Raw genomic sequence first — 24,959 nt, 5'->3', positions numbered from 1 at the left:
AGCTTGTTACCCTTAAGTAAAACAACAAATAATCCTCTAGCTACATTTTTGATATCAAAGGAATCGATGTTTTTAAAGGTCTATCTGCTTTTTCAAATAACAGGCGGTCTGAGGCTACAATTTTCATAAACATTTTATTTTCACTATTGAAGTAATATTCTATGCATTTTCCAAAATATTAAAAAGTTTGCTGTGGCCGATACTAATCTTGAAAGTCTCTTTATTTATACAACCTCATTAGTCCCGGTCCCAATACGGCTGAATAAAAACAGCTCACCCGCTTGAGGCATAACATCGTCCCTGGCTTCCGTAGTCTCTAAAATTAGATATTTTTATAGGACAACGCTGGGGGCTTTTATTAAGCTTGTGGTCCATTCAGGCGTAATCTCAGGAGAAGTAAAGTTAGGACTATACGCCAACCAAGACCATCCTTGCATAAGTCCTGGTACACGTAGAAGAAAAAAACCGCAATAAAAAATTACCATATATCGTTCACCTCAACTGTGATGCAATGATGCAAAATATAATTTCATATGCATAGTCGTCCTCTCTTAAATCCACCAGTCAGTTACTAAGTACTCGTTGCGAAACTTTCGGACCTTCATCAAATATTTTGTGGAAATGTTACACGTGGCTAGAAATTACAACAGTGTATAATCTCCTTGCTTGGATAGATCGATGCAACTTTATTTAACCTTTTACCGGTATCTACTTTAAACTTTGCATACAACCCGCGCAGCTGTTAGTAATCTACGAAGCGTTCTTGTTAACTTACCTTGTGTTGTTGAAACTTACTCACAATTTTCTTCAGTCAAGAATCAACAGACACGTGCACTGTAACCTTTAGTATGCTAAACGGTTTTATAATCTCACGATAAATATTTATGCAAATTTTGATGATGTACTGAATCTTTATACATGAGAAGAGCTGTTTTTAAAGCAACCCACGGCTCGATGGCTTATTAAGGTCGCAAGTTGTATACGAATCGTTGTTGTTATAGGTCTTTGCCATGGAAGTCGCGGGACGCCGCGGGTTAGCCCCCGGTCTTCGCCGAGGGCGAGCCCGCGGACGTCTCCTCGATCGTCTCGGCGATCGTCCCCACGGATGTCTCGGCGGACGTCCCCGCGGACTTCCCCTTGGATGTCCCGGCGGGCGTCCCCGAAGACTTCTCCCCGATCATCCCGACGAACCTCACCACGCTCCTCCCCACGGACCTCGTCGCGGACGTCCCCACGTCCATCCCGGCAATATCCACGTGAGTAACCCTGCATGAATTGAGTGTTACTCATTTACGTATACCTGTGCAGATTTTTTTTCATTGTTACCCATGCATGTGTCAATTCATTTGTTTGCGTATAGATCATAGAAAAAAGTTTATAAGTTCGTAGTAGTAATTTTTGTTGTTATAATTTAATTTCGAGTAGTAGGTATAGTAAACGTTATAGTAATAGAAGAGTAAATAGAATCTGGTACACGTGAGTGCTTTCATTTATTCACATTTTGTATAAAAAAGTTTTTAAAGTCGATGTAAAAATAACAAACACAATATTTGTGTTTTTCATAGAAATATAGTATTGTCCAAAACCTTTTATGTAGATATGCAGCATTGTTCGGCTTACCTAGGCGTCCTATGTTTTTTATGCATAAATTTTTACCATTGCAAACACAATTTAGCTATGTATTTTTCGCTGTTTTGCCCCGGTCACAAAGCTAGCTTGACAACAATACATAGCCGTTACACAGAAGGTTTAAAAGTAATCCAATATAGTAAAAACAGAGGATTACATCTGTGCCAAACCAAATAAATAAAATTAAAATACGTTACTTAAATTCCAAGTTTTATCCAAGCGACTCCATCCGATGTAGGAAAATATTCCAGATTACGCATTAAGGCACGGAACACTAAAAACCTTTTAAGTTGTCAAAAGAAAGAATTTTGACATGTACCTCATGTGACTGATATAATATCAACATCATAAAATATTACTTTGAATGAAGTACTCTGAATCAAAATTATGTAGGTATTATAGCATAAACGTATTATGATATTTTATAGACTGTGGTACAACAATTGATAATTACTTAAATTTTAGTACCAGATCATTAGGAGTGAATAGTTTGCTTATTTATTAAAAGTGTTTATGAATGAAAACCATGAAAATAAATCTTTCATCATACACAAAACACTATAAACTGGGGGAGATCATTGTAAAGAGGTTCTCTAAGGATACTTTCCGCGCCTTAGGGGATAAGGCTCGGGTGACTAAAATCCGTACATACATAGATATGATACTACATCAGTGCCTTGGGCTCCCATGTTCAAGAAGGTGCAATAATTTTGCACGCTTAATCCATTTAGTTAAACAAAACATTTTTGAGTTGGTTGCGTTAGTCAATTATTTCAACTATTATGTAGGTATGCAGTTTCGAACTGAAGTCACGAAGCAGCTTTTAAACCCTTTACGGTAAAAGAATAGGTTAATAGGTTGAAGTTCCGAAAAATAGCGATTCAAAAATATTTTCAGGAACTCCTCTTTTCAGACTTTTCGTCGACAGTGCGAGCGCTGATACTAATTTGATTAATTAAACCTTTCACGGTTCGATACTGAACACGAGCATTCTTCGTCGAAATATGGATTTTGTAAAAGGTTTCGAAAGGTTAATCCTGTATCGATGTGTAGTCCTGCACTAGTATGAGTACGTTGTATGAAACCCACTTTTGTCTACTATACACTACATACCTATGCATACAATAGGTACAAAAAAATTGGGATTAGCACGACTGTTATTCGAACGCTGCATCTGTGTGGAAAGTTCGAGAGATAATTTTCAAAAATTGACGTGAGGCTTATTTCTAAGAGATTATCAAAAATAGTTTCCTTTCCGTTTAATAACGGCTTGCATTAAAAGTAGATTGCAACAAACTGGCTATGGATAATGCAATTCTTTACATCTCCATAAAGCCAGACCCAGATCACCACAAAAGAATTTCTCAAGTTTTTAATTTATTGAACAATGCTACGCAAGCAAAGAGAAACAAGAGTATAAAGTGGGACGTATCAACATGAAATCCCCGGTTGCACATATTTTCCTATTCCATCCAAATGCAAGCGTATGCAGTCGTATGATTTCCTTTTACACTGTAAAGCGATCGATACCTCGAACGTATAATATTAAACGGGGAAACAAATCAACTGCATGATTCCGGTTAAAAAGAAAGTTGAAAAAGAAGCCAGATAAAGTTCGGTTTTCAGAACAAAGGGTTTTAAACTAAAGTTAGGAAAACCGAAGATTTCGTCCGAAGTTTCGCAATTTTCTACTTTACTTACATTTGGTTTCTATATTTTGACCGTAGGAAAATTGTTTGACATTTAAATTCCCTCTGCAATTTTCTTCTCGTCAGAAAATTACTCAGAGTAGATTCGCTATTGAAACCACGTTTAATTTTAGATCGTAACCAGTGTCTCGTTTAGTTATGGAGTAGATAATACAAAATATCTTATGCAACAAAGGACCGGCAGTAAAAAATAATAAAACATACCGAGTCTTCTAAAAACTGAAAACCTCACGTACGGCTAGATTAATACTTTTGCTTATGGATTTAAACGTAAAAACTGTTGAGATGGACGTTGCGTTTTTACTGTGTTGGTTATTACAAATTTTAAGCCGGGAGATTTAAATGAAATATTTTTTACCGTGAATTTATTTACCTCGTTTCGAGGAAGTAAGCATATGGTTATTTTAAAAAACATCCTATTTCCAGTAGTACTAAGCTAGGTACATTTATATATAGGCATTGGTGCAACCACAACGCAGTTGCTCTTTGTTGACTTTTCTCTAAATGGATAGTAGAATGGGCAGTCACGGCAATCACATTCGGTTCCTGTTTGGTTGTTAAACCAACTTTGTGCCACATGTTGGGCAGTGGCTAAAAGTTCAAGATGTATTTATTTCGCCACTGACTTTTAGAGCGATGCTTGTGATTTTTCCGCTCGGAATTTGTCGTGCGTAGAAATACCGTGCGTTACGCGCGATAAAATACGATAGTCCGAAACTGCTCTTATATTCGTCGCCTATTCTCATTCAACGATGCAGTCAGTGCTAAAAGATAAGAATCTTGGCAGCAACTAACGTTTTGTTTTCCGGAGTATCGTATCAAACTTGAATTACATACATGGACGTGATACAAACAAATCGACTAAGTGCTTCTATAAATCATTTCTCGATTTTGCAATATTTCGTTTATTACGCTTCAGTCGAATCGATTGTACACAATTCGATTTGTCATTAACACTAAAAATATGTTAAAACACGGCTATTGTGTTCGTATTACTATTTTATCGCAACAGATAATTCGTTGCGAAGTTTATCAACGCGCCGCTATATCAATATACCGCATTTGGTAACTATTTATTTTGCCATCACCAAACATAAGGACGTGGTATTTGTTGACGGACGAGCTTTTGCTGAAAAATCAACTCTGTAGTTTTTACAAACTTACATTCGAAAAAAAATACAATTGTGTTTCACATAGTAAAAAGTTGAGAGTCGTATTCACGAATGTTCTGTACTGTCATTGCCAACCGAGTTAAATCTACTTCTATTGTATTCGCCGCAAACTATGTTTTTGTTAATTCAGCTTATTTTGCAGCTGTTTAAAAGTTTCTCTGAAACTGAATAAAGTTTGTAAATGAATTGTAAATAAGTAGGGTATTATACTTTAGTGCTGGACAAAAGCTTAAATATTAAACAGAATAACGTTCCAAATGTATGTCCGTTACAAAAATAAATCTCCTCTAGTTGATAATTTAAATTAATTGACGTTTGAACTGGAGGTGTTGGAATGCGAGTTAATTTAAACTTACAAAGTTTTAATAATATATTTTCCTTTGACTACCTAGCTGAAATTACAAGTTCTAAATCGAGATTCAAAAGAAAACCATTAAGACATAAACATAAAATAAACTCTTCAGGAATTCGCTTGCTTCATGGATCAAAAACGTTCAAAACCGTTTTGAATAGCAAATTGTATTTCCTCAAAATAATGTACATTATGATATGTACCAATTAATTTTCATAAACGAGTCATTTGAAGGCCGATAATTATGTACGTATGTGAAATCAATTTATGATTATGAATTAAATATTTTTTTTGTTTTACTTAGATAAAGTGAGGTAATCAGCAACCTTAAAAGCTATAAAGAAAGCTGTGGCTTTAAAGAAGTTTTCATTAATTTTTCAATATCATCTTTTCAGCCAGAGGAAGCCCACGACAGCTGCTATTATTTTCAGTAATTTATATGGAAACTATATAGTTTTTTTTTCTCTTTATGTCAATATTTTCTTAAGATTTTAATAAATAGGCGAATAAGCGATTAATTTCATGTAATTAAAACTATATACCTAGATACTTACATTCTATTCGTAATTACGTTCCACGCAATTCTATTCACCACTATAAACGAAGCTCAATAATTTAATATTGATAGTGATAATAAAGCTATAATTTACTGTCCCTACACAGAAAATTTTGTTTTCCATTGATGTAAAGTTTTCGGAGGTTGATTAATTAGGCACGTAACACATATTGGAAACCCCTGCTTTGTCCTTTTTTTATCAATTGTCTTGAGTGCTAACGGTCGGCACACGATAACACTTGATGTCTGGCTGGTGTTAAGAGACTCGGGAGATGAAATTATTCCGAGTACTGATTCGCAGTTAAAAACTTTTAATCCTGTTTCACATTACATAATACACAGGTTGTGTCATTCTTTTGCCATAAGTCTTTCGTTTACCATTGTCTTATATATTGTACTGTGTTTCTCTTAGGCCTAGGGCATTTGGCCCACCATGCGACAATCTCCACTGATCGATGTTATATTATTTTGCTTATTACCTTATTCTTACATCGAACTGCTAGGCAAAATCTTCTATGAAAACATCTTATTCAAATCCCTTCTCCAGAGCTTTACGGGGAAAACTGTTCAAATATACAAACGTTGGTCGTATATCTAAAACATGGTTTCCCGCGTAGCTTTGTGGTTTCCACGAGATCCTGTAATCGATTAGCATGGTACTTAGAAACGTAACATTATTTAGAGCGCTTCGTAAACGCTTTTACTGGATTTTTATCAATGCTTTTGTAAACAATGAGTTTGATAAACTGCTATGTTCCCTGATATACATTCGTGTTGATATCATCATTCATTTTCGCGCAACTCCTCGGCCGTTTGTGTTATCGATATTGTGGAGTTCACGTCAATTTCCTATTTCGAAAAACTTCTTCATTCATTTGAAGTCAATATAATAATATTCAGTAGTCAACTGTGTTGCAGCCGTAATTAAAGAAACCGATGTATAAAAAAGACTGCATTTACTTAATGCTCGTATTGTTTACAGAATCGAACATACAACCGGACCCGCCGGTAGAGAAGTTCCCGGAGCTCAACAAAATGAAGCAAAAGAAAATGTCTGCGGGCAGATTTCTAACCATGCATAAGAGACGGAAGAAAAAATTACTCACACGATCTCTGTACACCGAAAAAGCTTTACTCGACGACCTATCGCTCGGCCAAGTGCAAGTGAGTACCTGCTCTTACAGACACGCGGACTTATGAACGATTGCGGACTGCACTCGTGATAGGGAGGTTTTATCGAATACTATTCCATTGATTACAAAGTAATAAATCCATTAAGTACAATTTATCACTTATTTAGTACTTGATTCGTCTCCGCGATCTGCATTAAAAGTTTATCTCTCGCTTGGGAATTAAATTGAAGCGCTCAGCGCTCAACTCCCAAAGTGTTGCGAAAGAGTTAACTAGGCGTTGTAACGTATACACGGCGCATAGTTAATCTGTGCCATAATGGGCATGTTTAACGCGGCGGCGTCACTCATTGTTTCTCCCATCATGGTCATTCCGCAGTCCTTCGCTACAGCGACTCGTATTGTTTCTAGCTCCGCCACAAATTTAAATGTCGTTTGTCTGTATTCAAGAACCGTCCTCACGCACTATTTGTAGGTATGTTCTTGTGACATATTGTTGGATGTCGTTCTGCGTTTCAAGTAGTCGAGGCAAGGACGTCGCAATGCGAATAAAAACGTATGTCGATTTCTTCTATACTCGTGGCGTCCAGCCCCGATGCGAGGTGATGCCCTGTTTGGTGGCGACGTTATTGCTCTTGATCTTATTTTTAGCGTTCATATATGGTACTGCACCTTATATGATGTTATAGTATACAAACCAGACCTTCATCTATACAGCAATCATAGTAACGACGGCCTAATGCATCTATAAAAATTGATAAAATCCAAACGATGTACGTAGTATGCAGCCGTAGTTACGAACGCTCGCGCATTCCTTTATGTAAAATTATTGCTTAATTTTATTGCGAACATAATTGTCGTTTCTATTATACTGCAGTATCAGAGTAGATGTCACATGCACGGCGCATATTAATAGACTTGGCGGTCACATAATAAGTCTCAGGTTTACCAGATGAAATTTAACCGAGTCTAGTCTCGTAAACAACCACTTTCGACAATTTATTTACACGATGCATATTTGAAGTTACTTATGCGGAAATGCAATATGCGTATGTGACTTATAGTTGCATATTTATGCATGTGACGTTGACAAGTATTAAAATTCCTACCTGATGCAATGGACATTGACGGTGGGCCAAGAATCCGCGGAACAAACATGATTCTTTATCGTACCAAGTGTTTATCCATCTTGCTTAAAGGTCGTTGACTCGACTCGATGCCTTGCGACTTTTTACGACATTTTTCTATCGCATTGCTACTACTTTCTACAAAACTGCTTGCGAGAATGACTTCGCGACTTCAAAGAGAAGCGCTTTTAAGGGTGTTAATAAACTTTTCTGCTTTTGTTACAGTGCATCTTGAACCAATCGGTACAATGGAAATTTAACGCGTTTATTCTTGAGAATGTGTCAGGAGGTAATGTATTTTACTGAACTGTAGACAAACATATTATAGTTATAATTGTAGAAAGAGCCAAACATTGACTGCGATCTGATTATTATGACGTCCTCGCCTTAACTTACTCGCGATAATAGAAGCTCATTTTTGGGTTAGCATATAAGAATCAATCACAATGTTTTTGTTTTCTAATAAACTCATGAATATAATGCTCTTAAAAAATTTTAAAAATTCGTATTTAATGAATATACCTAGTTATATTTTTTTGTAATTTCGGTACGATCAAACGTCAAATCATTCGGTACAAAGACAAATGCGCTTAGAAATAGAAAAACATGATATAAATAAAATCTATAAAGTCGGTCACCGATGCGTCATTCCTCTCAATAGTTGAATGGACGGGAAATACAAGCACATCAATATTGCATTCACATGTAGCTCACTAGCGTAGGGAAATAAAGCTCTCTAGTGAAATCCTAACGTTACGAGTAAAATGCGAGCAAACACAATTTTCCACCATTTACTTTTTGATTGCAATATCGATCTTTTATTAAAGATATATAAAAGTAGTTTAGTATTTGCGTGACTAACCAGCACTTACGAGAAAATTATATAAAATAGGCACCCATAAAAGGTCATAATCATTTCCGAATGATCGTTTTACTATTCTGCGCAGGTGCATCGGTACGCCAACTGAAATTAATTATTAATATGCTATGTTGAGTCGTAGTAGGAATGTTTCTTATTTAAATTCCTGTGTACAGTTTACGATGAAAGCTGAAGCTGTATATTTGCTGAATTTTAGAATTTTGCTCGTTTCATTTTGGACCGTTCCTAAAGAGCCAATGAAGAATGTTTAGTCCACTAAGCGTGTTTATTGCTCATTTTATACTGAATTCAAAGCTTTATAGACCAATAGTTATTTTACCGTCAAATTATCAAGTGTGAGATTTTCTTGTCTCTGATTTCGAATTTGAATACGTATATTTGTAAACACTCTAAATGTTAAGAAGTAAGTTTAGAAATGTGACCATACAGTGAAGCCCATTTAGACGTTCAATGAACAACGCGTGTAAGTTAATAATAGTTCAGGCAATACCCAGATGTTCGTTCCGACTAGGATGTAAGTCATTAAAATTAGTACAAGTCTTAAATAAAGTATATCAATCCCCATTTAAACAGGACTTCTTATTTTTTTTCTTCTTACAAAACCATTTTCTTGTCTTTATATAATGATACCGGCTTTTTTAACGGGATAGTCAATTTTAAACAAAATCCATCGGCCTTACGCATAAAATAAACCTTTTCGTAACTAACGGTTTTGTCATAATATTGTCAAAAAAAAACTATTGTCTATAACAGCCACAAAAACAGAAACCTCAACAGTTTTTGCATAATAATAGCGCATGGCTATTTCAAAATTATCATGTGGCCTGGTGTGGTTGCGACACATTTGTGTCACTGTCGCGTCGCTCGCAGCGTTGTCACCTCTGTGCCCCGACTTATTCCGACTTACACGGCCCTCGTTTCTGTGTCCAACTTCACAAAACTCGATAAATCGTAGAAACAAAATACGTGGCTGTTCGGACAAGTTTAAGTAAAACATCTGTATTTTTGTTTTTAACTCTCCCATACCTGGCTGCTCGGAGAGATTTCTTAAGGAATAACCAACACCCTTGTACTTGATTGTTCTATTATTCTTCTCCTCTCATCGACTGTTAAATAATTTTATAAAAAATAATTTGTAGACAAAAAAGAGTTTGATTGCCCCTCACATACAAAATATGTGAGCTGCAGGTTTAATCACCTAACAAGCCATATAGTGTTATAGTTCTCCCAATCTACCAAACGATCTCTGAAATGGAAAAGAAATAACTACTCAAATACCAAAATCCAGTTTTCTAGTAAGCTACTGTTAGTCAAAAAATACGAACATAGGAAATGAAATATCACGATTGTAAAAGCTCTTCGTAGGAAAAAGTCGTTTTCCTCGAGATTTCTGATTGGAGAGATGGATACTATGATTATATTTTATCTGTCTCGGTGGAACGGCGCTCTCTAAAGCAAAGAAGAAGTGCTAGCTTTGCATAGCATCCATTTTTTTGAGAATAGCTCTTGTATAAATATGATAGGTAATTAATTAAAATTATTCTCAATAATCGGTACTTTCGAGTTATCGTTTTTATAGTGTTAATATCGTGGAAGGCTGTTGGCTTCTAAGTTGGGTGCGCAAAATAGTGAAGTGATTTCGGTAAGTGATACCGCTGGCTTGTTAGCTATAACTTAATATGCTGATTGCTTAAACGATTAATGACAAAAGCAGTGATTTTTTTAATTGCATTATATAAACTGTTTTATTAGTAGTGTACACAAGTAGTGGTATGGGGGTGACTAACATGTTTTTTTTTTATGTTAGTGTACGAATACGAGCTTATTTAGCTGACGTATATCGCTACAATTGAAAAATTTCGATCAAAGCCTATTTTTACTGAAGTACCTAACTTTAGTATTCCCACTTTGATGTCCTAGATAGCTAAATATAGTCCACAAAGTTGTAGATTGTATCAACTTTCTAAAAAAAAATATGTAATTACAGCTATTGTGTGCAGGTGCACTTATGTTCATAAGTAGGGACACGAAAGGGGCTTATCACAATATCTGCTATACAGCGGCATTTTTTTTTTTCATGTGAAAAAGCAAATAATTATTTCGTGTTTTTTGGCCTCGATAAAATTAAGCATAGATTCAATCATTTCGATATGTGCGCATTAGAAAGACTCGCACGATATAACTTTACTTCCATATTAGTCATATTTATTTTCAAACGAATTGAAGTGGCTTTTCGTTAAATAGGGGTTGATTTTCCAAACTATACGAGTAATTCTTCGAAGTACCTACAGTTATCTCACTATTTGGAAAATCTCTCGTTGTTCTCAATTCGTTTAATTCAAGCGTTCTCAATTACTTTGTGCGATCCGATTTACTGACTTTAAAAGGCTTAACGCAATCAAAACAAACACTGAAAATCGTAGCTGAAACCAGATATACTTGAATTACTGTCGAACGTAAAAAGTCATCAATTCAGATATATAAAGCTTTTTGTGGCTACCCTAATTGGTTACTCGGCTGTGCATTGAATTGATGCAGCTGGAAATGATTAAAATCTTTTTCAATGTTGTAGTATTGTTGATTTATTTCGAATTCGAACTTTTGTCAATATCCATGAAAAATAAAACTCGCTATATTTTCATTGTTACTACTTTATTTTGCCTCTACTAGTGCCGCGTTCATATATCAGCACGTCTGAACATGAAGTATTCTCGTTAACATTAATTTAAACTTTGACCGCAGCTTTGGGCATAAACAAATCGAAACTGAGCGAACCTATTGATACTTGTAAAGGCAGTTTCATTCTGCGAATTGGTATTTATTTTTTGAATGCAGTGAATATCAAAGTGATTGGTGAAGTAACACGTATGTACGTTAACTTAATTTACTTATTCAAACCAGCAACATTTTGTAGGAATTGAAGCAAAGCTCAAATAAAGTAATACATTACTTTCGATATAATGCTAAGATCGTAAGGCAACACGTAACGGCGCGAATTGCGGTAGGGCGGTAAAGTGCGCCTTACTCTTGGGTGTTCGCGAATTTAACAAAGCGTATTAAATACGCCTACCGTGGCGGTGAGCGGTATTGTATGTGAATCGCCTTAGTCGTGTATGGCTCTTTGATACAATTATATACTGTTTACCATACACCGGCTGTCATCAGCCGTTATAAAGCCTGTTAATTAACTTATACTTCGTTGTTCCACCAGGGAGATGCTTGCCCGTGCTGTGCGTGCATCTCTTCCAGATGTACGGACTCCTCTCCTATTTCAAACTCGACGCGGCAAAAGCATGGAAACTGTTCAGTCTAATCGAAGAAGGATACCACAGCAGCAACCCCTACCACAACTCAGTTCACGCAGCAGACGTGACACAGGCAATGCATTGCTTCCTCCAACAAGAACGGGTAAGTCATTCATTTTAACGCGTTTACTTTGATTTTTTTTCGTGTACCATCGGACCTAGGTACAGTTGAAAAACGATATGGAACTTTATAAAATATGGTCGATATAAAATATAAAGATGGTCTATTCTTACTCAACGTAATGTAAAATGATCGCAGTTTTCAGGCATAATCATATTTGGGCGGTACAAAAATTGACGCCTAGATTTTTTGTCGCGGTCCTGATCAACAGATTTTTTTCTTAGATATACCTAATATTAATTAGGTAATTGGCTTTATGCCTTTTTTATAAGGGCTAGGATTTTCATTTCGTATTAAAATATCCATTGCATGAATCTTTCGCGTTTTATATGGAATGTGAAACAGTAAAACAGCTGAATTAACCAGATTTAAGACACATATAGGATCCTGGAAGTTATATGCTACCTTTTTATCTAGGCGCGAGATGGTCCCCTTTGGACCTGGGTGAAAGCGGGAGAAAAATGAGACTTATTATGATAAATGAACCACACAGCAATTTCGACAGTAATAACTCGGTCGAATACAAAGAGCAACTACTGCTATGAATTTATTATAATAAATTAAGTTTATCACTATTTTATAGTTAGGTAATACCATCTGCTAAGCGCGTCTTTTTTCGCATGAAACATTGAACCTCGGCAATACTATAAACTGTTCAAGGTTGATAAATGTACTATACGTCGTCGCCTTCAGTTAATAGGACATCAATGCCTTAGGTTTCGATAAAAATGCTAGAAATAAGTGTCCTTTTAAAATTTTAGTCATTTTGTAATGCTGGTGCCAGCCAGGTTCTAGGTCATCGGGACAAATTAAAATTACGTAATATCCGAATTCTATCGATCGGCGCGGCATGTTTTCTACTTCCATTCTTCTCTTTGCCGTGACCTCACAAGTAACATGCCATGTCGATTTTCACACAATCCATCCATCGTTTCATTGGCCGTCGCAAAATAGTGTAAATGTCATGCAAATCTTTAAAAATCTCGCTCATAAATTTTATGACAATCAATTCTATCCTTAATTGATTTAGGTATATATGTATAGTATAGTTAGAAAATAGCCACAGTTCTGTATTCTGCATGAACACATTCCGTTTCACGGACATAGGTATTTTCAATTTCAACTGAAATTCGTTAAAACTATTTTTCACAAATACCGGACTCGTAAATTTTATTTTAATTGTGTGTCATGTGCAATTGTGCATAGTTTGCTACGAGACATATGAACAAAGTTTAATATTACAATTTAATATTGCCAGGAGTAGTTGGCCCCTGGATCGCGGTCCGCGGTTCGCAAACGTTTGAACTATGCTATGCCCCGTTTGTGCATTGCTGCCGTCGAATAAGTAAATAGCTCAGTGAATTTATTAATTCTGCGTCTAATAATAAAATTCATTTCGTACATTCGACGAATAAAAGACAAAAACAGTAGCGATGACTCGCCGACCTTCGCTGCAGCATTGACAATGGAATTAAAATTGCCAATTGATAAGCTTTGGATGTATTCCAAACCCTTCCATCTGTGACCTGCAGTATTAAATGCTAAGATTAGCACATTAACTCCTCCAATGTTGTACAAAAGATCGTATTTTCAAAGGAGAGTTCCGTCACTCTGGCTTATTTATTAATTCCGTAAAACAATTTGCTGCACACAATTACGCATCAACATTTATTTCGGTGAAGTTCAAATAAACAGTAAAGTAAACAAAAACAGACTTGGCGTCAAATAACAATACCTAGTTGATTCATACAGAAAAGGTTAATGTACCTGCTTTCATATGTTTTCCAGTTTTAAATATGGTTATTTATATTTGAAAGTTGGGCTTTCCAAGTTATGAACTCAAAAATACAATGGTCACAAAAATCGTTTACTTATTACTGGGTATGTTAAAATAATAATGGTAACTCTTGATCAAAAAATAAAACAAAAACTTTAAACGTAAAAGTGCGCATAATACATAGATCAGGTATCGAGAACTTGTACATGATAAATTGAAATACTAGTCATTGAAATAGTAGTCGCTTTTATAGTGGCGCCGACTGGCGCCATATAATTATTAAAACAAATATAATTCCATTTATTGCAATTTCCCACGCGGACAGTTCAATGCAATCTGTCAACACAATATCTTACATTTACTCATCAATTAAACGGTCAATGGTAACTATCGAGCTCAGAACAATACAGGCGTTCGTAGAACTGGGTCAGCCAGATTGTGTTGATCATGCATGTGTCTGCAAGCGTCAATTTCCTTAATAATTACAAACTAACTACATATATTTTTGGTACACTGACTTGTTGTTTATTCTAGATACTTATATCAAAGTTTTGAAGATGGCATTCAACATATTTAGTAATAGAGAACGTGTCCCGAACACTCATTGTATCCCCCTCAACCTCAGTGTAATCCACGCCTATCAATGCGTTGTAATAGTGTGGTTTTGACATTGCCTTGGTGTGAATGTTTACGAATTATGAAATTTAATTTGGCCATCCGTGTAGAGAATTCAATCGCATTAAGGCGGGTCTACGCTAGACGAACCGAGCACGAGCGAAGCACAAGCGGAGCCGTTCGCGGCGTTGTAAGTTGGTCCACACTAGACGAATTGTGTTCGGCTCGTGCTCCGCTCGTGCTCGGATCGTCTAGCGTAGACCCGCCTTTATAAAAAACACTCAGTTTAATGTTCGTTAAAAATAAGTGTCAATTTCGATGCTTAAAATCTTTGAGGATGACATCTTGTATTTCCGCAGAAAGTGCATTTCGTAAAGATTTACTGCAATACATCCGGCGTCTATTTAAAACTCTTAAAACATTCCTCTTAATTCGGTAATTATTGGGCACGTGAGGGCTTGATTTGAATATCGGCACGTGTCGTAATGGGTCACGGGGGTATTCTCAATGTTTTTAAACACAAGTACCTCCTTCCGCGAAGTTGGAAGTTATACTAATGTTAAAATAACTCAACTGTATAATACAATCGATTTCCTTGTTACGCAAAATTTTATTCGAATGTGGGTTAACTGTGAAGCTTGTTTAAGTAAAATTTTTGGTGTTTCCTATGTATAGAGCCGTGCCCCCTTTAAGTCACGTGCGGAAAACTCAAATCGCAAACTTTCACGTGCCTTAAACCGTTGACAAGTTGAGAGTAAGTTTTTACGGTTTTAACTCAAAGCCTTATGATATTTGTAAACCTTTTGGGAAAAAGTAGCGTACACGTGAATGAAAACTTTTAAAACGCTCTCAAGGAAGAAAGTTTCTATGAAAATATATTGTGCTTCTTCCGCGGCTTGTAACTTCCGTGGTTTCTTCCTGTAAAGTAGGAAAAAAAATTATTTTGAATATTGGTAATATGGAGTGACAAATAATACAAAGTAAATATTTTAAAACATTTTATAGTTTTTACAAATAAAAGCTCTGCGATCCTATTGAATTGTGTTTGACGAGGCTTTTGCGGTGCGATACCCGCATCATTCGACGTATTCAGGCGTAATCTAAAACTATGATAGTTTATTTCCGAGTAATGGACTCACAGGTTATTTGTATATTTTTGTATTACCTAGATATTTGAATTGGGCGTTTCAAAAAAAATATCGGAAGCATTAAAAAATGAATAGAACTAAATGCAATGACGAGAATCCACCCGCATAGGTATAATAATAGCATAGGTTCATGGGATAATCCCGAGGATGACTGGGACTTAGTATTAGCACAGATTATATAATAGTTACTACGTAACAGATAAATCACTCCATACAAAAAAGTCCATACCTACTGTTATAAGCACCTACAAGTTCCCAAACTACCTACAAATTCATAGCTGCGTTAGAAAATGAACCTTAAAAACTCCAGCGCTCGATTGTTATTTCAATGCGATAGCGCACAGTTCAGTGACCGCGACCGTGCCGGCAGCGAGTGTAGGGTTGCCTCTTACAATTAAATAGGGAACAAAGTTACGCTTATTTGTAACTGACTTCCCGAATCAATGGGGGTCCAACTACTTTTCGAGCACAGAACACGCAAGTATTCTATACTTACCTATTACTCCTGGCACAACATCGTTGACCGCTGATACATACCTACTTGCCCAAAATTGGTTTCTGCGCAGCGATATATGCAATGTTCCAAGCCACCATTTAGTTGGCCGAGAACTATACCTACTTATACTTGAAATGTTTTTAGCTACAAAACTCGGTAATCATTGCATGTATAACTAAGTATAAGGTATAAGTATCTATAATTTAAGTATCTAAAGTAAGTCGCTTATTTTTAAAATGACAAAGAAGATAAGTATTTTTACTTAAAAAAATAGAAACCTAGGTATAAAATATTTCTAAATGCCTGTACATATATAAAAGGAAACCTTTATATTTTCCTAAAATAGTCACATATACACCTACACAAATCAAAATAGTTCTTCAGTTTATTAGATAATTTTTAAAACCAAATAAAAAATAAACATAATGTTCACAAATAAAAATAATAAACATAAAACGCGCGCGTCGCGAGCGGCTGTCGAAAGCCCTGAGCCGCGTGGGGCTACCGGTAACCCAGCGAGCGGTAGGCATTTATCGCGCGCAAGTACGTCGAGTGACAGAGGCCTGGTATTAGTAAAATACGAAGTCTGAAGTAGCTGTACCATAGTAATCAGACCAATGTTACCTAATAATATAGACAATGTAGCTTTATTAATAGATTTGTAGCAAAATGGATATCGTACTCAGGCGATGCGCGTTCTATTGACGTAATACCGCTAGTATTGTGTCAAAGGATTACTAAGAACTGCTATAAATGCACTCATTGTAACAATTTCAAGCAAAAGCACGTGGTTTATGCCCCTGGCAAAATGAACCAATATAAATAAAAATTATTTTCAGTTCACACCCCAAGTCATGCAAACAAGTAATAAAATATTCCGTTTCACAATTCAGAGCCAGCTTCTATGCCATCGATAAATACAATATAATATTGTCTTTACAAGCTTATGGGTCCTTGTCGTGTTCTACATAACGTAATCATATTATATTCAATATTGTAGGCGCTCGGTGCTAAAATAGTCCAGCCTCATACTAAATGCATGGAGATTGGACGCAAGTGCCGACCGCCGCTTCCTTTTGACTGACGTAGTGTCATTTTAATGAAATTTGCAATGTAGGTTAACATACGAACGAAAATTACGGCAGACATATTACGGTGGTGCTATTTGAATGAGCACCCACCATCATTAAGCTCCCATTATTCGGGTTGGGCAAATAGTGTCGGTTCACGTAGGTACACTGATTACGGGATATTAACGGAGCGTAAATCCGACGGAGCTGAATATGCAAGTAAATTTAAGGTTTGCGGCTCCGATGCATTACTGGGAAATGAAATGCAGGTATTGTAGTACAACAATCGGATATTGGAGAGATGCACAAAGGCCCTTATGGCTTACGTAAAGAGGATTTTAATATCACTAGAAACGTTCGCTAGCAGCAGATATTCTCTATTTGGAATTATAGGATAGCTTTTGATAGTAATAAATTATTCGAGACCTCGAAACAGTTACATATAAATAATTGGAAGTTTACAGTTGTTCCAAAGGCTTGAAGCATTTTACAAATAAGGTTAGGTATACGATAAAGTTGTGAAGTTAGTCACGTTAATATTATTCGATTACTCGGTCTTTATTGTTCGGAAGGAAACTTTCGGTTAAAGGTTGTAGGTATTCACTTACAATTGTTTTCAATGTATAATGCCTACAAATCCAGTTATGATAATGGAAAAGTCGGGCCTAGAAACTAAAGTCACTGCTATGCTGCTTGATATATTGAGACTTTTTTTTTTAAAGAGCTCATATTTTTGTACTAGTTTTGATATGAATGTGGTATATTGTGTTGACATCTAATATCTTAACCATCTCTGAACTTGGCGCTTTTACAAGTGCAGCATAATTCGGTGCGTCTAGCTAGATCTTTCTACGAACTCTGCTGCATCGACCATTCTCTTCAACCTTAGGCCACGTTCACGTCACGCCCAGAAGAACACAAAATCAAACGCTTCCAAGATTCAATCAAATAAAGATACGATCATCCTTGAATGCGTTTTGCAATCTTATTGAAAGCTAGACCACCGATCGCTTTCAGTTTAATTGAAAGTACCTACCTACAACCATAAATGTTCAATACGTTTGCTACGTAGAACCGCTAAAATAGAATGAAGTCCCATTCAGTGGAATCCTCGGTTGTCATTGAAAATCAGTGCTGAAACTCCCGTACAGGGTCGCGGTATTATGATGAGGAACGACCGCGTCCCGTAGATCTGACTCATATATTGCCTTATTTTATTCTCGTTTGTCTAATTAGTCAACAATATGCCATTTGTTGGTATTGCAGAGCCAATCATACAGTAACAAATTATTTGAATGAGATGATAGAGTAATGGTAAAAATATGCTGTGCAAAATATTTATAAATATCGTGGAAACATAAAAGTCAAGTCAAAAAAAGAAAATACCTCAAATAATCAAACACTCAGATACATCGTTACATCAAAACCTACACGCAAATCAAAGAAATTAAATAACGGTTCCAGGAATCTTACACCCTTACCCCTCAGGTTTTTTGCACTTCAAAAAAAATTTTCAATAATAATATTTAACGACCTAACAATTATTACGCTTATAAGCGTAGTAAGTTTGAAGCGTTAATAAAGTGCGATTCAGTTAATTTAAAAAGGTTATCTATGTGCCTACCTACATTTTCGGCAACCTTCTTGAAAATTCGCAATCAAACTATTTATTGGCATTACAAAGAGAAAGTAAGGGAGTAGACCATGCTGCCAATGATAAAAGACCGTAGTAATAATGGACTTCATAGAGCAGATTACGAACCTAAAAGGTAAATGGAGTGGACCGACAAAATCGAATTATAGATGTAGAGTTTCGCATGTGAACCAAGTTAACTAACAGCCCGAGGAATTGCTAAACTGAAAATGGCTGTGAGAGCTTTCCTCTTGCTGTTATGGTAACTGAAGTATAGAACTCACTTTCTCAAAAAAATAACTGCTATTAACACATATTTTAAACACTTACAGCCTTACTATAAAAATGCAAACATCTGTTGAACATATGTCTAAAAAAATGTGGCTGCAAAGCGGACCTTATTTCAAAGTCATAATCTGACGTTTTTTAGACAAGTGCTCAACAGACGTTTACAAGTTTTTGTGGTACGCGACGGTTACAATTTTGGTTTGGTCGCACAATCTGTAACTTAAAATTATTTTTACATACATATTAATATATTCAACTGCAATGCAATGTTACAGTTACTTATTCATGTAACTATTTCTCAATTCGTAATCCAAGTATGAAGTACTAAGTACTCTCGCTCCAAAACGTCGGACCAGACAACTACTTACCTACCTACAACTGGGATTACATGGCACCGTTGGCGAACACTATGCACCTGCCTTCGAGAACTTAGTTCTTACAAGATATATTGACCAGACTTACCGCAGAACTCTCGGACTTTGACAGGAATATTATCTGTATCGAGTCAATATCAATTTGACTACTCGATATTCGCATCGGAACTCTCGGTTGATAAATCAATAATCTTGAGCCAATCCTTACTGTCCGTCTGTCGCGCTTTCACGCCAAAACTACTAAACCGATTTACAGATACTCTAGAGCATGATAAAAAAGAAACTAGACTATTTTTTTACTACTCCAGCCCGGTTTACGTTGAGTTTTGGGACACCTTGTCAAAAACGAATTGATATTCCTTAGTTTTGCCAAACATAACGTAAATAGGCATAACAAGTTTAAATGTCAAGTAAATAATTAGCAACTTGTATGAGTTTGCTATTGACAACGTAAAGCATTCATTGAATATAACTTAAAGTGCCTGCGTAGGTGACTGCGCTGCTTTCACACTAGCCGTTTTTCCGAGCGGCACTGCACGGTTTCGCGTTCAGCTCGAAAACAAACAATTGACAACCACAATATGATGTTAAAAACCGTCAGATTTTGGCTGCTCGGAGTGTGTTACGCGCTTGTGCGCGCTACGCTCGGAAAAACCTCCAGTGTGAAAGCGCTGTCATAAGTAAGCAGCCAGAGTTTCCAATATTTTCTTTCAAAGTCAGAACTGTTGAGAAGTGATAGATAGTCTCGAAACTACTAACAAGCTTTATTACCTTATGCAAGTTACCTACGGTTGAAGTATTTTTTCTTGTTAAGGAGTTAACTCGAAAGTTATAGCGATAAGATTAATAAAGCTTTGAGTACCTATGCGATTGTAGGACCGGTTTTCTTCAGTTTTCTAGTAGGTACTTACTCTTTTTTTTTTCAATTATATTCCTAGAAAATGGAAACCCTCTTCAGAAAACACTGAAGAGGAAAAGAAAAAGTTTTTATTTTTTAGAAAAGATTTTTTGTGGTTTTCTTTTCTCGATTCTCTCTAGTATGCTATTCAATTTATCTAGTATGCTACAAGATAAGTTACAAAAAAGGTTACTTATTAATAATCAAATCCAACGTTAAGAGTTATATCGGTACATGTACCTAGGTACAAAATACGTACGTTTACACGAAACGGATTTCTTAGATTAATTGAAAATGTAACACGAATATGCTTCGAATAAATCCAATTAAGAGTATTTTAATATGTTTTGACCGTTTGTCTAATTTTACACTGTTAGGTTGTATAAATCATCGCTCGCAGGATCCATTTTAAGTTATTTCGCAAAATAATTATAGCGAAACGGAGCGTTATTACACTCATTATAACTAAAGGTTCAATTTAATGAACAAATGTCGAATCAAGCTTGCACTAATGTTAATTATTACGGTGCTATAGGCTTTACCCTGTCTGCACTCGTATAATGGTAAACATGCTTGCTATAATATAAATTGATATCATCGTAAAGTACCAAAGAATATAAAATTGTTTTCTTTTGTATCATAATAGGCTGTCCTCATTCAATAGTGAAGAGGTAGTTTGAATAAACCAGACCGCAGTTGAAGTACTCTCAAATACTCCGCGCCGTACACTCAAGCGTTGAGACAATGTTACCCAAGTTCGGCCAACCGATTTACCCAAACATTACTTGTATAGTTGAACATTATATTTATGTCTGCAAATATAAGTACGGATCCGAAGCTTAGTGACCCGTTTACATTAATCACATGAGAAGCAATTAGCCAATTTTGAGCAACAAACATGCTTGCTCGCACAGAAAATCTGTCGCTCGAATATTTCATAACGAAGAGCATCCGTGGACAGGAATAAATCATTTATTGCAAAGCGGTGTATAATTGCATAATGGCCAGTGACCTAAACTGCGATGTTCAAAGACATGAGTGATGCTCGATGCCCTAATTGCATTGTCTGTTGGTCGTCCGTCCTCTATATCAGTGCATAACTCTGCGTGTTTGCTTCCTACGAAATTATTTGTTTCCACATAGTGAAACATAGGTGGTCTCGAAACAGTTGCCGTTTTACGTCAATCATTGGCTTGTTAACCCAGAATTCATGAGTAACTTGTTGAAGCCCTCGCCAAAATCTGTAACTGTAATACTTTGTTACAAAGCTTATATAAAATTCTAGCCTTTTTTCCACGATCTATCGTAGAACAGGAACATAATTATACGGCGTGTTGTTGTAATATTCACATACAAATTACACGTGTTTGATGCAGACGACGAACTGTCTAGTCCATTGTTGTATCGATTGCTGACCAGGGCAACAACCCACCTCATTGAATGTGATTATGCCTCTTTATAGAACGACATTAAAGTCTTACAACATAATGACGTTCAGACCGTTTGTCGGACAGAACAACTTTTCTCTAATGAGCGAGACATTATGCACAAGCGTTCGCCTAGATATAGGTGCATGCTTTATTCGCTCACTTTTGTACTCCGATAGGCCGGCAATCCAATACGTCCGAAAAAAACAACAAGCGCTTGGCCGATATTTAAGAGCTCTTAAATGCACAGGAGTGTTACCTACCTACTGCTAACTTTAAAACTACTAGACCAACGGAACAGTCTCAACATAAATACCAATTTTTATCCCGTAAGCTTTCCTATCCATGCCCGCTTTCATATAACCTATACACTATACATACACACTAGCTAATTTATGCTGTGAAAGTTGCGGCTGAAATCTAAAAAGAGACCTATTTATATCTTAAATGTATTTTTTCTTTGTTGTCCCATAGATACGCGACCACCTGACACCACTGGAGATATTGGCATCTCTACTGGCAGCGATCGCCCATGACATGGATCATCCCGGCGTTAACCAGCCGTTCCTGATAGCAACGTCTAACCACCTCGCGACGTTATACAGGGTAAGTCTACTTCAATCCTACTTTCAGTCAGTTTCAGTGGTTACTGATAAAGTCTCTGTTTTCCTATCAGGGACTTATCTGACAGATAAACTTTTGGTTTCACATGTCTCGGATAGCAATATGCCTGTAAGATGCCTTTATCTAGTAGATAGCATTAACTATCACTTCATCGGTAACCAGTGAAATGGGCTTTGATGATTATAAATACAATAGTTTGTGTGTACGGTTCACTTTGGATTTTGATGTAATTCGGCACTAATATAGCCAATAATACATATATCAGAATAACTTATAGGCCACCTAGGCAGTAGTTCCTTCGGTACACAGGTGAAACCGCGAACGGAAATTAGTACTAATATAACTTCAGAGCAGAGATACGGCTGTTCGAATTCAGTTTCTCTTGCATGTAAACTATTTGTTAATTACGTCTTATTACAAGTGTATCCGCGTATATTGCAACTATCTTGAAACTCTCGACTATCTTTGATTCACTCGTGCAACCCAACTCTAGTGATATAGGTAATATTGTTGTGTTAGTTAAATGGATACAACATAGTTAGAAACTACCTTTGCCAAACAATTTCAGTAGCTTCGGATTTTTTTTCATGTTACCCCTTGTCTTTTGGTCAATACTTACACAAAAATATCGTAGTTCTAAATACGTAGGTATGTTTTAAATGAAATAGATATCCATTCTGTTTTTTCTACCACCATTTTCCCCAAATTCTTGTATGTTTCATCTTCCTGTGTGTCCTAATTATAGTCCGATCAATATGAAATCGTATGTCTCAAAATAGACTCATGTTTGCGTTACGGTTAGTCTAACTTAAGTATGTCTAACGTTACCGACTCATATTAGCGATTTTTATAAGTGTCTTTCTTAATTAATTGTGTATATCTTTTTACTCAATATAACTATACTGCAAATGACCTACCAAAGATGACTCTTCAATATTCCGCCTTTTTGCATAGAGAAGAAAAGCGATCGTTAAAATTAGGTGATTCTATCAGCTGATTCCTGGCAGTCTCATGTACCAAACTAAACAAAAAATATAAGAAAAGGGTCATAGACAGCCAGGATTATAAAAAAATCAAAGATGAATCTTGAAAATTATAAGGCTATTAAATATACATTGTTGCTATGAAGCTCTAACCTTAACCTTTAAATGAAACTATAACAGAGAATTTGGATGAAATTAACGTCCCTTTTGTTTTCTTGCTGTCAATATAAATTATAACATTATACAGATGTCAATAATAATTATTATCAATCCAAATATCATCTTATGGCGTTTCCATGTAATTCCGACAGGCTTAATTTCAGTTGATCCTATTTTCGCATTTCATGGAATCGAAATGGCCAGTTGATAGGCATTCTATTCGATAAACCGAATTATCTTACAAAAGCCGTTGCGGTTCTCGTGTCTAGTATGTCAGAATTTCCAATCGACAACCAATTTTCAATTTTCGGATTAACGGTGTAATTGAACTCCTAGTCGAAACTCTGTCAAGGATTTTAACGTGAACGTACACCTATCAGAATTGAACGCAACGAAACAACATTGTAAATTATCAGAAATTCGGATATCAGTGTAAATTGAAAAGTCTGTCAGTCTGTTTGCGATTTCAAAATTAACCGACCGGATTTTCAGACGATTTTCACCAAAAACATAGAATGATCCTTGATAAAGGTTGAGATGAAAATTATACCCGTGCATCGTCGTCGTGTTGGATCACTGGGTCAAATAAAATTTGTCTTATCAGTAGCCTGCTAAATAAGTTGTTATTTTTTTTCTAAAGATGCATTTTAAGTTTCATAGATTTTCATACAATCAAAAACTTTTCTAATTACGAACACGTGAGAAAGAATTGTTAACTTAGTAAATCTTAAGTAAAGAAATTAAGTTTAATTATTGTACCTATGTAGAGGAAATCTGACAAAAGTTAAATAACGGTTTGAAGTATAATTTAGCGTGCAGGAATATTTAACTGAGCATTGTAAACACCACCACAATTACGAATTTATCGGCGTACCAATTATGCAGCCCGTAATTCTAGCTACGACTACTTATTTAGTTTGTAAACGATACTTTTTAAAGTTTAAAAACCCGTGGTTTATTCCTGGTCTTAATAATGCTACTTTTGTTATAGTTTACATAATGATTAGTCTGTTTATTAAAATGATCAGACTACATAGTGGTTGACAATGTTGCAAAAATATTTTTAAAGACAATAAGAACCTTGTTTCCCGATTAGGCTACATAACCTCTCAACTCTTCATTAATTTTGAAGAATTAACTAACTCAACCAAAGATAAGATTAACACGAATTATAAGAATCATAAGTCCGTCGTGTCACCCGTAAATCGTACAAATGACCCACCAGAATTATTCCATGTATTTTACCAAAATATTAATTTTCCATTTTCGAGCTAGGTGTAAAACCGGATATCAAATATCCGGTATGCGGCGGTTCGCCAAATCACCGACCGCTGCATCCGTGGTATTTCCGAATATATATGTAGCTATAGCTCTATCTATCTCGTCTCGAAAGCTCGAACACGATGTGTTATTAACTGAAATGATTTTGTAATATCGAATTTGGTAAACAACGATTCTGAACTACAGATAAGCGTGTTTCGATTAA

General features: G+C 36.0%; 1 protein-coding gene across 6 annotated transcripts in view; it reads left to right on the top strand.

Moving 5' to 3' along the window:
- Window positions 1-24,959, top strand: part of LOC110376623 (dual specificity calcium/calmodulin-dependent 3',5'-cyclic nucleotide phosphodiesterase 1A) — a 98,848-nt gene that overhangs the window by 33,645 nt on the left and 40,244 nt on the right. For 3 of the 6 annotated variants that reach the window (XM_021335175.3, XM_021335176.3, XM_049840231.2), the window contains exons 3-7: window positions 1,002-1,256; window positions 6,401-6,582; window positions 7,901-7,964; window positions 11,767-11,963; window positions 22,182-22,313. In XM_021335175.3, the coding sequence (XP_021190850.3) occupies window positions 1,002-1,256; window positions 6,401-6,582; window positions 7,901-7,964; window positions 11,767-11,963; window positions 22,182-22,313 (830 nt within the window). The remainder of the gene's footprint in view (window positions 1-1,001; window positions 1,257-6,400; window positions 6,583-7,900; window positions 7,965-11,766; window positions 11,964-22,181; window positions 22,314-24,959) is intronic. The other 3 variants (XM_021335177.3, XM_049840252.2, XM_049840245.2) reach the window with 2 other exon arrangements.

Source organism: Helicoverpa armigera, chromosome 1 (assembly GCF_030705265.1).
Source record: "Helicoverpa armigera isolate CAAS_96S chromosome 1, ASM3070526v1, whole genome shotgun sequence".
Taxonomy (NCBI): domain Eukaryota; kingdom Metazoa; phylum Arthropoda; class Insecta; order Lepidoptera; family Noctuidae; genus Helicoverpa; species Helicoverpa armigera.
Note: the sequence above shows the minus strand (reverse complement) of the source record. Positions and strands in the feature narration are given on the sequence as shown.